Below are 16472 nucleotides of genomic sequence, written 5' to 3' on the forward strand. Positions count from 1 at the left end.
TTAAAGCTCTAAAGGGGCACATGTGGTATCTTAGTGAAGAACTTATACCCCTTACCCTTTTTGATAGCAGTGTGTCTGATGGGACAAAGCAAAAAATTGTTCAAAAGCTGACAAGCTTCGAAGATCCTGGACATTCTTTGAAAAGAAAAGGAAGTGATTTTGGCAAACCCTCCTTTCCTTCCGTTCCAACAAAACCAACAGAAGACTTGAGCTCCTTTGTTGGAGAAGATTCTTGGGGCTTCTTTAGAATCTTGAGGATTGATACGACCTTTTTAAGTGTTGGTGTTGTCGATTGGTGCCAGAACGGCAACTACTGTGAAGCAAAGAAACGAGTTTCAAATCTTTGTGTTGTTTAATGATGCAGCAAAAGGGGTGTCGCCGGATGTTCTGACCAGAGAATGTCAACTCCAGCCAGAATTTCTGGCCATTGTTAATACCTACTTTATTTAATCAATGTTTTAACCAAGCGGTTGTTGGCAGTAGCATGGACAGGGTGGTCTAGAAGGTACTTTTAGACCCGGGATGATTTTAAGAGCTAACCATTCCAAGGGGCCTGAAAACTTGAAGAAACCACCTTGTATATATTTGTTGGATATGGTGCGCTTTTCTTAGAAGTGTCTAAACTTGGGACGTGAATACTCTCAGTGATACTGGGCTAAAATTATCGCCCTGGTTGTTGGTACACAACTCTTATTAAGCTGTGAAGCGATAACCAGGCACTCTTAAAGAAATTGCTTTATGATAGGAGTGTACAACCTTTTAGTTATTGTCGACCATAATATATTTATTTTTTTTTAAGTACGGCCGGTAGTGAGTTCTACTTATTTTCATAAATTTACATTAGTATAGAAGGATTTATTTAACTAAGGCAGTGGCTATTTGACCGGCTCCGGTCTTTTAATCTAAAACACTATTTGACCGGTCATGACGTAACGTATTTTTTCTTTCACCTTCTCTTTCAAAGCGAAAGACAAGAAGATAAAAAAGTGCGTATATAAGTTCTAAATTCAACAATTTTATTCAACTGGATCAGTGGCGAGTACGATATTTCTCGGGCTGGTGTTCCAGAGGGAATGAGTTTATTACTACCCGGAAGCGTTCTTTTTTTTCACTAAGTTTTGACCCGAAGTGACTCAATCGTTAGGCTGCTGCATTTTTGTGGTCAGTTTTTAATTTGAGTAGCCTTCAGCCCAATTTTTTATGTCTTTTCAAATATGAGTAATAAAGTTAGAGTTTTTTTAATTTGCTGGAATTTGAAAATTTCTCTGGGTAAGTTTCCATTCGTCATAAGAAGATACGACCGTGTTTGCCGAGCGACGCATTACATTTTTGCTCTCAACAAGTTAGTTTGATGGCTCTAAAAAGTTACAATACTTCTTTAAAAAAAATGGTTTCATCAATGTCAAGTTTACTTTTAGGCATCGTTTTTTAGCAGGCAATTTAGTTTGAAATAAAATGCTTTTGGGTAGTATCAAACTCATACCCTCGGGGATACCAGCCCGAGAAACATCGTACGCGCTGCTGATTCAGTTGAATACAACAATTGAATTTAGAAGTTATATGCACTTTTTTCTTCTCGTCTTTTGCTTTGAAAGAGAAAAAGACAAAAATATGTCATGACCATTGACCAGTCAAATATTGTTTTAAAAGACCGGAGCCGGTCAATTGATTCGTTTGTTCTTACTTACTTTGTTCTTTCTTACTTACTTTGTTTGTTCTTTCTTACTTACTTATCTCACTAATGATTCGTTTGTTCTTGCATGTTGGCTGAGTGATAAACTTGGCTGTTTTCTATCCACCTGATAGTGATGTAGTATTGTTAAGATATATTGAAGATTGTTATTGACTTCCTAATCTTACATTTAAGACCATAGTCATAGCCAACATATATGTAATTGTGCATTTTTGCATTACTAGATACTACAATACCACAATGAAACATAACATTACATTTATCCAAGGTCATGAACTTACTTGACCTTGACCACAGCCATACACAGTACACACACCTCTGGTTTCAGGCTGGAGTCACTATCACCTCCAGCACAGAGATGGAGTTCAAAAAAGCGGCAGAAGCTATGGTTGTTCTATCACTAACAGCTATCACCATGTTTGCATGAAAAATCAAACTCACTGTACCAGCAGTAGCAGCTCAGCTGCAGTAGCCAACTTCTTACGCACTGTAGGCCTATCCTATAAGTTTACAATCCTTTTTTTTCATTTTATTTTACCGTTTTGGATAATTTATTGAAATTTCAAAAATGTTTCCCACACTGTGACTAGTTTTCCCAGTTTGAATATGATAAAAATTAAAAAGGCATGCAAAAGTGGTGATTTGGAAAAAGAACAAAGGATAGTATATAGCATGTTAACAAATTGTCTATGGTTGAGCTACAGTAGTGGTATCTAGAAACTAATAAATAAATAATTTGATAACTTTTTTCACTGTGATCTTTTTCTGATGTTGTCTTCAAATTGAAAAACAATAGTGGTTGAGATTGTGTCATATGACTTTGCAAGAAGTTATGAGTTCAAAAAGCAGTTGATGAAAAGTAACGCCCTACCGTTATTTTGTCTGAAACTGACACTGGAAAGCTCTATTCAACTACTGTACACAGGGGCGCTGGAACGATTTTTGAGTGGGGGGGCAAATTTACGAAAAAAGGGCACTTTTGTTTACTAAAAGGCCATTTTTTTTTTCAAGTTTTAAGATAAGGTATAGCAATAATGCTAATCTATCAGCTCACTATACATTGAGTAATGATAGCCTACAAGTGTCTGGTACCATATACAAAGAAGGGCATCATGCTATGTTATAATGATGTAACCTATTGTCAAGCCTTAAAGCAGCCTGCGGTCATGGCCGCTAAGTAATGCTTGAATGACCGCCGGTGCTACGGTACCTCCTCAATCGGCCAAGTTTGGCCGCCGGTCTCTTCTAGCCAATTATTTAATTTTGCAATAGAATGATCGTGGATTAACTGTCAAAAATATGTAGTATCAAAGAGTAAAGTGCTGATTTACATCGGCTGGCAATATTGTCGTTTTTATGTCGATTTGATGTTGTCGGACATTGAATCGTTGTCAAAAAGGAGAACTAGGTTAGTTGACATCTGAGGGGAAAACATTTTTTGATCATATTTTGCAAAAATTATGCTTCTTTTAGTAATGTCCTTCACATGATTAAAATACTTATTTTATTACCTTGCCGTCATCGTCAACACATGTCGAACGTTGTTTTTCGTTGATAAAAAGAATTCTAGGGAGTGGCAAACTTTTTTGAAATCAGCCACATTGGAGACACTCATGCGAGTGTCGTTAGATGGTCCCGCAGTACTGGATTACAATCCCGATAAAGCAGTTATTGCGTGGTGCAACGATTCTATTGTAGGACGTTGCCCAGGCTAGTAGCGTAGCTAGGGAATATGCCGCCCTGGGCGGATTTAGATATTGCCGCCTCTTCAAAAAAAAAGCATGTGAAAATGAAATGCGTTTTTATATCAGCACTGCAATACGCAACGTGCTTTTTTCAATTTGCGGTGTAAAGTCAGACGAACGTACCGCTATAGTTTAGTAATATACTGAATGCAAAAGCACAAAAACTGCTGCAGAATTAAAATAATCAATTTGTAACCTTTCACAAGGCTACCCAAATTTGAAAATGTCCTGTCAAAAACAAATGTCCTGTCTAAAAGTGCCGCCCCCAGATGTGCCGCTCGGGGCGGTCCGCCGCCCCCCCCCTCCCCCCTAAAGCTACGCCACTGGCCCAGGTCCAGACTTCAACAACGCTAAGTCTTCATTTTAGCCTTGTTGCAAGTTTAATTCTATTTACTTGTGCTATCGTTATTTTTATTTTGGCCCTCAAGCACGTAGATTTGGCCGCCAAGAAGGAGCTCCCGTCAGGCCACGATAGCTGCCGAAAAAAACGAGTTTTAAGGCCTGTACTGTGTTGCAAAATTTTGTGCCCTAAATATTATTTTGAGGCAAAAATGAAAGATTATCTACCTTAAGCCAAAAGCGAATAACAGAAATTGTTATATTGCAAAATGTGCAGTGGCTTACATAACTTTAAAAGGGCACCATTGCCCCCCTGCCCCTCTATCTGCAGAAAAAAATGAGGGCAGGGGGCATCCGCGCCCCCTGCCCCCCCGCTTCCGGCGCCCCTGACTGTACCTTGTAAAGTCAGAATGACCTTGAAAACGTATGATATTACTTTTCAATAACCTACTAAATTAGTTTACACAGCAACGGTTAAGTACGTGATGGTACTGGGCTGCATTGTAGAATACAACACAAAAGTGTAGAAATGCGAAACCGCAGTCGGTACAACACTGCCATTTCAATCAATGTCGTAATCAGCTATTATGTAAAACAAGTTGTTGACCACTTCTTGGTTCAATTTTTTATGCTTATGCTCCAATCCGGTGTTTCCATCAAAAATACCTAAAACGATTTACTTTTTTACACTTCGGTTGGGATTGATTCTCCATCCTCGGACTGACAAAGCCTTTACTTTGATAGGTTATTTCTGGAAGTTTTGCATAGCCTACTTGTAGAAGTTTTTAACCACTGACGCAGGGCCGGTCACCAAGATTAAGAGAATAAAGTTTTTGATAGTTGTTGAAGTGTTGTTGCCGAAGAATTATTTCATCCACCAGGTGCCGCTGAATGGAAAGCAGTCCTGAAATATGTTGGTCAAACGCACACTCCAAAAGCTGAACTAGCTCTCCTTAATTTTGAGACCGGCGCTTAACCACTGAGCTAACGGAGCAAAAAGTAGCGGAAGTGCGAGTAAAGCTAATGTAACGCCTTTCCGCCATATTAAGAAAAAAGTAGCGTCAATACTGCAGCCGCCAGTGAATTTAGCAAAAATGTAGGGCTCCTCCGTTATTGCGACCAAAAAATTAATGCACTACTGCTCACCTCTGGAAAACTGCACCCTTGAGAGCCGTGGGCTATGTGACCGTTGGTCAATAAGTTGTCCTTAAAACAGTAACAAAAATATGTTCATAAATGATAATTCAAATGATAATAAAAACTACCGAAAAAAGGCTTGGCCAATTATGTTAAGTGCCCCAATACTCAAATCTGAAATATTCCACAATTATATACATAAGAGTAACCTAGACTATGCCTATTTATGACCAAATCAATATTGACTATCCAAGATAAGAGAAAAATATCAAATTATGCTACGTACGTTCAGGCTGAATTTCCACTTGTAAGCTAGCTCTCGCGTGATGCTCCAGCAGTAGCTTAATCTGTTAACGTGTTTTCAATTGAAGAATACATGTTTTCTTCTTAACGATGCTGACAAACACGAAGTTTTTCGCTCAACCATGCACCAATGGGATATTGGTCCCTTTACCTTCTTGTGAGTGTGGTAGCCTACTGAGGAACAGACCACATCATCAACGACAGCAACATCTTCAGCCCGCCTAATGGAGTGGAAGGTCTGCGTGTCTTGGATGAAGAAACTGGCTGCTCTCTAGCAGCCTTCTAGCGTAGTCCGGAAACATCGTGAACCTGGGTTGGTAAAAGAATAGACCCTTCTGCCCAGATGTTCATACGACGACGATGTTTTTAATTTTATTTTTTTATTGCTGGAGCGAAAATGAAAAGAGAATGACAAATTAAACACACAAGTTAAGCAACAACAAAAGGAAAAAATGGCAAAACCGAAAGGTTTAATTTAACATATTATGCATCGCTGTAACAGTGCCTGAAAATTAAAAGTCTATTTTGAAATGAATAGGCCTATGCGCAAAACCAAGCCAACTTGTTAGGAGTTAAAAGTTAAAATGTAGTGGACAAGAAGTAAAGAACAGACCCTCACATAAGCAAAAGTTAAAGTTAGTTATAACCACAAAACTAGCAACAACGACGACAAGGCGAAAAACGTAGGCTACTGGACAAAAAAAACAAAACAAAGAAGCTTGGAGGCAGATCTAGGTTGCACCAGTGATCACTTTAAGCAAGCAAATTAAAATAAAAAATTTACAAATTTCGTTTTGATCCAGTTGTGCTCGTGATATTTGACTAAGGGTTGCGATAGGGACAGTGGTTGCCACCTCTACCATCCCTAGGTTACGACCGCCCAATAGCCTACTTTAAACTAATTGTCCTGCTTTGGTACCATGCGCGTTATAACCAGGGCGTAGCAGCGCATCGTGCGTTGCTAGTTCACGCAGTTGGATTTTTGCACGAAATGCCGCCCCCCTTAACACCGTCGTAAAAACTGATTAAAATTCCACACAACAGAAGAATTAAAGCAGTGTTTGTTTAGTTTTTATTGAAAGTTCAAAATTCAATACGTCCAGCTTTCATTGAAGCGAATTCAGCAATTAAGTCATCAAAAGATAATGTCTCCACTAAATCACTTTCAATAAACAGTAGGCTATTGCTAGCGCAGACCGCCTGCTTTCTCCCATAGTCGATCTCAAGTAAGATTTTATCAACTTAAGTTTTGAAAAAACTTCTTTCACAGCTTGCGATAAAAATAGGCCTACCATATTTTCATCGCTTAAAAAGAGGACACTTTCGCCAGCGAGTAAAATACAAGTAGAATGTTACGTATGAAGAATTTTTTACATCCTTTTGGATAATTATAGACGTATGCAGCAAAAGTTACAGCAAACAAACAGACAAGTTTGTTTGTTTCTCGAAAGCCGATTTGTTAGATTTGTGTGACAAAATGAAAATGTGATGTGATAATGTCATAAAAATGTGACAAATCAGGCAGTATCTGCAGGTAGCCATGCCTTAACTTTTTTCAGAAAAAAGGATCAGCTTTAACGAAATTATAAAATTACTTGCACGAAATATAATTGAAGTTATATACAGCTGTTAATGAGATGCTAAGGACAGACTCACCTATTATAAAAGGCTGTTTCTTTCCTTGTAGCCAACCAAGGTTACCATTGTGGCTGCATCATAGATTAAAGTCATTCTACATTTCCACTCACATAAGTTGTAAGTACCCATGCCAGGATTTATTTTGAAATACTGTCGGCTGTTGGCTACCTATGTCATGCATTAACCACTTGGATTATTTTTCGATTTGCTTTACTTGACGAATTAGCCAAACTATTAGGTTGGTAATCAGCAACGTTTATAAGCGCTGAATCAATACAAAATAGATCTGGGTAAAATAATAATTTATTGTAAAAGTGTGAGAACCTTAAAATGTAAATATATCAAACTCTTTTGCAAGTTTTTGCGTTTTTTAATGTTTTATTTCTTTGTGATTTACTCCATGTTTTAATTTTCTTATTTTTTTTAATTTGTCCAATTTTTCATTTTCATAAATTGGTTGAACAGATCTTCTCAAATGAGGAAATTACCTCACAAGTGGATTTGCAGATCCACTCGCACTCATCGCTGACCATTATTTGGCTTTTAAGACAATCGTAAACAATGTAACTTAGTATGTTTTAATGAATGTCAAAGATTGTTTAGAACAGCAGATCAAATAGTACGCCAATGTTTTTTGAAAATCTATAAATCGGAAAGTTGCATTGGTACAAAAATGGTCGGAAATTGCAAAAAAGTCACATAACAATGAAATCCTGTTGAAAATATGAGCAAGAAAACTGAAAATGCAAAAAAAGAGGACATTTGAGCATTTTTGGGTGTCCTCGGAGGACAATTTATTTTTCTTCAAAATAGAAGACAAATCCTCTTAAAAGAGGACATATGGTAGCCCTAGATAAAAACGGCAACAGTGAGGTAAAGCTTAATGTATGACTCATAAGTAAATAGGCTAATGTGTTGATTCACATAAACGATGTTTGCTTAACCACTGCAGCACGTCCAGTGCTTTAGCGTCATTTTTAAAATGTAAAACCACTAGATTGTACTAGTCGATTAAATTTAGAGGTTTCTAGTCTTAACCCGGTAAAAGTTACGTCATCAGCATACATTTTCTCAAATTTGTCCATATCTACTTCGATACTGTCACTTCGCAACAAGGAGTGGAGATTTAAAAAGACGAATACTTCATTTAGCAAACACATATCGCTGAAATGCTTTCCAGCTTCACTCCGAAACCATTCAGCTTTGAATGTGTTGTTGTTCCATGAAGGTCAAAAGGATAATTGAAGCGTCGACACTAAAATAGAGAAAATAGCCGATAGCGTACTGTAGCCTACAGAATATACGGAAGCGACATTTTTTACACGATAAAAAACTATTAACTTCTTCTGTAGAGGATCGTAGTAGGCCTAATAGGCTATGTTCTAGCTATGTCCCAACTGAGTAGCTTAGCCTGTGTGTCAAAATTATTACAGGCGCAGTTAAACGCTGAGAATAAAACAAAAGTAGGCTAGACCTTGGAACACAATACACAGGTAGGCGTAGTCAAGGTTAAAACTTAAAATTAGCCTACGCAGGTCTAAGTGCATTGCAAGGCTCATAAAAGAACAGAACTTTTGTTTTTTCAAAAACATCAAAAACACTTGGCGTTATTACGCAAGTAACAAAATAGCCTATAGGCTACAACGAAATTCAAATTCACTCTGCCTGCAGTTTATAGCCAAAGCAGTTGCATATTTTCATAAAGAGATCTCAGATTCTTAAAACAGCAACATAAAAATTGTCTAACGCAGAAGCCTAATCAATCTTGATAAATCTACAAAATAAATAAAAGAAATTTTCGATTGAGGAGCGATTTATGAGTTCCGAATTCTTTATAAATGGGCTTGCTGCATCCATTTGTCACTGTGTCAGTTTATTTCATCAAAAGATATCATTCCTGGAGCAGCAACCCCTGTCACAGTAGAAGAAACAATCGCTTGCTGAAAGAAGGAAGCATCGTGCTTTTCTTCCATCATCACCTTCTTTGTTTGATACCTAAAATGTAGAATAGGCTTAAATTTAAAATTTATTGTTTTCCTGCGTTTAAAAATGTTGATCAACGCTGGCATGAGCTAGGTCACCCCGTAGGCTAGGCTATTCTGGAACCACTGCAACATGAACTAAGGTGTTAGCCCATATCCAAAGACACGTAGGCTACTGTAGCTATTCTAATATGGATTTTGACTTCAAACTAGAGGAGTTCGGATTTTTTGTCTATTATTTAGTAAACTTTCTTTAGGCTACCCGTAATTACATTAAATTACATAGGCCTACATTTACTCGCACTGAAGATGAAAGCAGTAGTTTTTCAAACGTTTGCTGAACAAGACTTATCTACAGTTTGGGCTCTTTATGTTTTGATTCGATGGGCTAGGCGTTCCAACCATTTTGCTCCTAAACCATTACTACTTCCATGAAATTAACTAGCGTACCTGGTGTAAAAATGATAAAATAAGTATCCGCTGCCAATAATGAATACCATCATCCCAATCGCAGAAGGCCACACGATAGCATGTCCAGCATGATGTTCCTCCTCATGATGCTCATCTTCCCCTTCGTGGTATCCTTCTTCTTCGGAAGCATGTCTACCATCTTCAGTTCCGTTTGAATAAACTTTGGTAGCCATGTCATTCCCATGACTGTCACTTTTTGTGGGCTTTTGTCCATGACTTTCTCCTGTAGATGAAAGTCACAAAGACTTCAAGAATTGCTATGCCTTTATTAGAATTTTTCAAACTATGAAATACTACTAACCCTTTAAATATATTCCACATATGCTGCGTTGTTTGATTTGAGTGTAGCCTATGTAACAAATAGGCTATTTAGTCATCATTACAAGGGTACCCGGACATTTTACCGAAAGGACATTTTGCCGAAAGACATTTTGCCGAAAGACATTTTGCCGAAAGCCATTTTGCTAAATGGACATTTTGCCGAAACTCCTTTTTGTGTTATATGTATCGATATTCTCCACAATGACTTTTAGTCTATCGTTCACAACCTTAGTCCTTTCGGCAATTTGTCCATCGGCAAAATGTCTTTCGGCAAAATGTCCTTTCGGCAAAATGTCTTTCGGCAAAATGTCTTTCGGCAAAATGTCCTTTCGGCAAAATGTCCGTGCACGATTACAAGAACTTTGGAAAACAGAAACTTTCACTTATCAAAGGCAACAAAACAGCAATGGGGTGGCTATTGGACTGGCACAATGCAGTTAAACAACAAACACGCGGAAACCATCTTTCACAATTCCAAACTGCTTCAATATTACAGTAGCCAAGGTATTTAAATCTAGAATAAATTTATGAAATAAATCTGTTGAAAGTAGAGAAGATTTTAGATATGTTGAAGTCAGAATGGACTGTCAAACATTTAGGCTAACCGTTTGGTGGTAGGCTTATTGTCATAGTCTTAGTTTGTTTAGTTTAGTTTAAAAAGTTTAAATAACCGTATTTTAACTTTCGGTTTCAGAAACAGTGAGGCCTATCAGTCGAGCATCACAAACGAGTCAGCAGCAGTTCACAAGAACAGCTTCTACAATTTTAAACCGATACTAGTTCTGTGCTATGGGAACGGTAAGTTGCAACAACCAGTCACAATTTATTCTATAAGCTTTCATAAGCAACGTAAGTGTCCACTTCCGCTGGGCGGTAATGCTAACTATGCAGGCAAATTGGCCCTTCGCTGCATGCTGGTTTGGTTGGTTGGATTTGAATTTTTATTTTCGAACTGACAAAACCTTGATGGGTTATTCCTGGTAGTTTTGTACACTTGTAGACACAATGTAGAGACTCTTGACGCAGGGCCGGTTACCGAGATTGGCAGAGTGAAGTTTTCCTATTGTTGAAGTGTTGTTGCCGGAAATTATTCCATTCACTAGGTGCCGCTGAATGGAGAGCAGTCCTGAAGTGCGTTGCTCAAGCGCACACCCCGAGAGCCGAACCAGCGCCACATGATTTTGAGCCAGGCTAACCACTGGGCTAACGGGGCGGACATGCTACATAATGTGTTTCATTTAAACGCAGTTTGTTCACCGAACCTAAGTTAAATGTTAGCTCATTTGACCTGAAGTATTGCCTACAATAGACATTGAAAACTCATTATTTAAAATTTAGGATAATTAGAAACAAGAACAAAGCAATGACGTTGATAGCTTACTTGCTAATGTTAACCCGCAATACATGGAACAAATAAGGTAAAGCAAGAAAATATGGATTGGTAACTTCATTTTAATCTTTGTTGGACTGCACTGTGAAGAATTAAACACGAGTTTTCATGAATAATTAGACCTAATTGTTAACCTGTTATTCGAAATTCAAAGTTAAGTTCAAAATACTTGCAACTAAATCTTTAACTATAACAATTATTGCTTAATGTAGTAATTGGAAGAATCTCTCCTGCAAAAAAAATCTCCCGGTAAACATCCCACAGAAATATCTCTCCGAGAAATCCACCCTGGTAAATACCTTCTGCCGAAGAAAATACTAACATATTATTAGAATGGATTTCTTGGATTAGGTAAGTTTTCTAGGGAGGATATTTACTTTCATTCGTATAATATCATGAGTCATATACAGGGTGTGCTTGGAGAATTAGGAGACCTTTGGGGCCAAATTAAGATTATTTAAACTTTGCGCGACACATACGCAATTGCACTATAAGAAAAAATGTATAAACTGCTACGGTTCCCACTTTATTCGTTTAACACAAATAGAGTAAAATTATATTGTTTAGTGTAGTTAGTTTTTTTGCCTTGTAGTTTAGCGCTTTATCGATGACGTCATTTACAGCGGACTTTAACTGCACATCACTAAACAATCTTTTCATATTTTATTATTTATAAAGTTGGCATTCTTTAGAAATACACAGGGATCTGGAATGACAAAAAACGCTCTTTTGCAGTAAAACTTTAATGATTTCTGAGTATATTTATGTTGTGTAGCGGTGTAGCCTATCAACCAAATTTGAAAGACTCGATAGAGGAAAGAGAATCACAATAACATAGGCTACAATCCACAAACATAGAGAAACGCTTGAGTACTGTATGCTCAGTGGTGAACAATTCAATGTGATCTGCCTTATATTTACTGTATGCCCTATATGTGTTTATGGTAAGCAGGCTACTAGTAGGTCAAACAAAAAATGACAGAGTGCTTTGCACCACTGTATGTCTAGGAAGATCTTTGATGCCAAAGTCCACAAAAATACAGTTACCTCTGCACAAAAGAAAGAATTAGTGCTTTACAAGGTTGCCTTAGCCTGCGGCATTTCAAAACATTCCGATCTTCAACAAACGTTTTTCGATGCTGTCGAGGCGAGTCGCCTTGCTTCACTTCCTTTGGACAAATTGATTTGTTCATGTGGAAACACTTGGGTGGTCAGCTGCGAAGTTCTATTATTTTTCTCTCGTATTGTGAAAATAACAGTTAAGTTAGTTAACCTATAGATATAGCCTACTTGTTAAACACTTTTTGATTTCATAGAATCAGGCTTATTTTGAACTATTTAGAAACTCGCTTCAACGAATACTGTATTTGTAAACAGGTAAACTATGCGGAAATTCTACACTATTGCTTTAGCAATTTGATGCTATACAAAAAATTCAAAAACGTAGTATTTGTAAGCATTTCGAAACCGCAAAAGATTTTTCCACTGAGATGCCAATATGCTAGTGCCGTGCATAATGATAAAAACTTATACAAGGAAATCTAGCGGCTTTCTTTCTGGCTGTAACTGCATTTACTGTTCCAAGCCTCGTCATGACACGATATTACTTCGAAAAGCTATTCTAAAGCATACTTCGAATTTTAGTTAAGCGTTTGATTCACTTCTACCACAGTTGGATAAATACACGTTAAGACACAAGCTGCTATGAGCTACGGGTAACACCAACAGTTTTGAATGAAATTAGTTCTGTAACAACATTTTGAAGTTAACTACCGTACGTTTGTTTTGCCAGTGAAACCTTACGCAGCTGACAATTACTTCCACTGCATTGTTAGAATGCTAGCTCACATGACATATTACCAAAGCACAACGCCACGGTAATCTCATTTTAGGAAAATTGACTCATTGGCTCAGTGCAGTGGTTCTCAAACTTTTTCCGGTGCAACGCACTTGGAACAATTTGGAGCTTGCGACTTTTTGATGACAAAGATGTAGTCTTCATTGATCAGGTTATATTATAAGCTACATATGTGGACAAACGGGACCAAACATCAATAGTCTACGTCCAAAGTTCAAATTTTTCTGTAAATGTTGCCGAAAGTTACTGAAATCTTTGCTATCTCTATCAAGAGTTTCTTACTTTTTTCAATTGTAATCAAAAGCCTGTCTCGTTGCAATCATAGTCATGGCAAAACTGTCGGTGCTTCTAATAGACTGCTGACTGACGTTTGCATTTTTTAATTAAGCAATGAGCAACAATTTGCGGTCTTAAAAAATGAAGTTAATCAACGTAACCTATTTAATCTTTTTTGTAGCCTATACATATTTTTTATTTAACAAACCGAATCTTTGTGGGACGCCTTTCAGAATTTCAAGTGACGCACCAGGGCGTTGCGACGCACAGTTGAGAACTACTGGCTAAGGATATTCTTGAATTAACACTTATTCTTGAATCTCCTGGCCGGTGAAAAAGAATGTAGACTACAAGCTGAAACTGAGAACACACTTTTCAATCTCAAAATGACTTTTACATGAGGGCTAGAAATTGCACGAAACTTAGGCTAACCCATGAGCTCGATCTGATTAAGGTCGTGATAATTTTTTCTACACACTAGGCACATGTCTATCATTTCGGTCTCAGTATGCCTCAACGCTCGTCTTTCGTTGCTTCCTTTAACCCTTTCTAGCTTTCAGCTATGTTACAATTTTTTTTTTTCGCTTTAGCCTAATGATTAAAAATAGAACAAAACCAAACTAGCTATAGCCTGCATGATATGATCAATAAATAAGTCCATCATCACTCACACTCTCAGCAATTATATGTTCTATTTACGTTACTTATGACCAGGAAGTTGTTTCAATAGAAATCTGGTTTTCACTTCTTTTGCACCGTACCAAGCATTACATGCCAACTGCATTTTAATCAAAACTGTAGCCTTAGGTTAGGCCTACTCTACATGCACGTTTGACATTTAGACTATGCAACATGCTAAATCACAATAACTGAAGTGTCATTTGTGCAAAACAAGACAGCTCATTGTAACAATGAGGCGCAAAAAACGCAACAGAATTACAGAAATCAGTAGACAAAGCTACATGCATTACAACTTCACTACGTTTCGTCAACATCAGCCTGTTGTGTATATAGATCAGAAACAGCTATAGGTCACAAACTCACAATGTTTTGTGTTATATATTGTAGTAATGTAGTTCACTGACTTTTCCATTTTTCTCTTTGATATTATAATATTCCATCAACTTAACAGCAAAACGTTGAGCCAAACATGGCGTAAATAACATTTCCTTAACTTCTACGAAGCAAGATTGAGATTTTGATACAAATAGACACGCAATGACCACTCTTGCTTGACGTATCATGCGTTACAGAAATGCAAAAAAAAAAGAGTTTGTGAAACAACTTGTGATCGGAAAGACAAACGAGTGCATCATTATCTCCACCCATGTCAATCAGTATCTCGTCAAATAGAAATTAATGCGCCTGCGATGAATGTGAAACCCAGGAGCAGGGCCTCGAATCTGATGAAATGGTCAGCTTATAGACAAGACATAGCTTACGACTTACATTTTGCTCTTCCATTCTGCTTTACAACTTTTTACTATGCCATTGCACAAAATATTGGCTAGTACAGATAGCCTTCGATTAAACAATCAGTCGTTGAATTGCTGGTATTTTAACCCTACCTCAACTAAAGTTTTGTCGATCAGCAGAAGGCAAAATTTTCACAAATGATTTTCCCATGCAACATGCTGATGATCGGTGAGGTCAGTTTGTCTCATTCGCTACAGTAGTTTTTGCACAATTACCAAACAAAGATCTGAACACTGACGGCACTTTTACAAATCCGACTTAATTAAAGCAGTACTTCAAACACAAGATCAACCCATTGAAAGACGAATATTGTACTTACTGCGTTGCGCATGCGCACCTTAACCTCTAATGAAAAAAATATATTTAAAATTGAATTGTTTTATCGCTTTACAGCAAAGTCTACAATTTGTAAGGAGTAGAACATAAACTAAACCAGTTTATAACATAGCTTTATCACTGAATGCGGTCTATAAAAGCACCAAAAATATATCCAAAGTAAGTTATTATGAAGACATCATTATTATGAAATAATGCCACCAATAGGCTTTAAATTCAATTGCCCTACACTTAACTTTTTAAATTTGTCAGATTAACTCGATGCAGATTAACGTTTTGCTATCTATAAAACTGGTTAATTAACCCAGGTTGGATGTTTTAAGGATTTCCCGCAGGACAAGGCAAAACTTATTGACTAGTAGTTTTTAATCAAAATTAACTGACAGTCGGGTTTTATTGTTCCATTCAAATGGTTGCAAAACACAACTTGGTAGATACGGAATTAATTTTGCGCTGCTGTTTGGATAATTTCTCCTATTGCGTCCAAGTAGTGACTAGCTCAGAGACATTCTGTGACTTTTTTTGAAATTTGCTGGAGTTTGCACTGATCGCGCTCTGTTATGGCATGCAATAACAGGCTGCAGATCCGGCTTCAAGCCTACCACTCTAGTCCTTCAGAAGGTTATGCAAAACATTTCATCTTAAGGTGGCGCTGTTGAGTTAAAATATTAAACTACTAAAACAAATCAAGCAACAACAAAGCATCCATTATGATACGACAAGAGAAATATTGAAACGTTTTCGCTTATATAATTAGCACTTGTCAGGCATCTGAAAATGCATTACACAATAAATCGGACATTATTGAAATAAGCAACAGAAAAGGTACAACAGCCAAACGTGTTCGATTTTATTTGATGATAAATGGCCTGTTGTCTCTTTGATTTCGTCTGGCTTGGTTATGAATCTTTCTCCTCGGATTGACAAAGCCTCTGATAGGTTATTCCTGGCAGTTTCGCATACTTGTAGATGCTTTCAACCACTGACGCAGGCCGATTATCAAGATTGACACAGTGAAGTTTCCGGTTGTTGAAGTAACCTATTATTGTCTATGAATTATTCCATCCACTAAATGCGGCTGAATGGAAAGTAGTCCTTGAAATGCGTTGCTCAAGTGCACACCCCGAGTGTCGAACTTATGGTTTACCCAAGCAATTTATCCACCGTGGCGGTCGTCTGAGCCTAAGTGGCCAAACGTCTATCCTTTCACCACCTCAGGTTGCTAGTGTTTTCCGAGGTTAAGCAGAGAAACTACGGAAGAATAGACTTGCTCTGATCTTCTCACTAATCAAGACACGCCGACTTTATGCGCAAGTTGATAAGAGAAAGACGACACAGTCGTTGATAGTATTATCTGTGGTCTGTTTATTTGCGCCAAAACTGGCAAAAAGAAAATGTCAACCCATTGGTGCACATGGATGAGAGGAAAATCCGAAGCTTGTGCAAAGCGTTTGAGATTTACCCAGAGTCTTAAACGGCTTTGCACAAGTACAAGGTTTGTTGGGCA

The 16472-nt window shown here is 37.6% G+C and overlaps 1 protein-coding gene across 5 annotated transcripts; it reads right to left on the reverse strand.

Moving 5' to 3' along the window:
• Window positions 1–8527: 8527 nt before the first annotated feature.
• On the reverse strand, window positions 8528–15538 carry LOC145784885 (uncharacterized). Of its 5 annotated transcripts, XM_082596719.1 has the most exons (7): window positions 15350–15538; window positions 14722–14855; window positions 13362–13513; window positions 12067–12234; window positions 11011–11101; window positions 9288–9531; window positions 8528–8850 (listed from the first exon to the last, which is right to left on the reverse strand). In XM_082596719.1, the coding sequence occupies exons 5-7, from the start codon at window positions 11078–11080 to the stop codon at window positions 8724–8726; spliced, it is 441 nt and encodes a 146-aa protein (XP_082452845.1). In that variant the 5' UTR covers window positions 11081–11101; window positions 12067–12234; window positions 13362–13513; window positions 14722–14855; window positions 15350–15538; the 3' UTR covers window positions 8528–8723. The 5 variants fall into 5 exon arrangements, with proteins under 5 accessions (XP_082452845.1, XP_082452847.1, XP_082452849.1 ...); XM_082596721.1 differs by lacking the exon at window positions 14722–14855; XM_082596723.1 differs by lacking the exon at window positions 12067–12234.
• Between the last annotated feature and the right edge of the window lie 934 nt (window positions 15539–16472).

Source organism: Aplidium turbinatum, chromosome 15, assembly GCF_918807975.1.
Source record: "Aplidium turbinatum chromosome 15, kaAplTurb1.1, whole genome shotgun sequence".
NCBI lineage: Eukaryota > Metazoa > Chordata > Ascidiacea > Aplousobranchia > Polyclinidae > Aplidium > Aplidium turbinatum.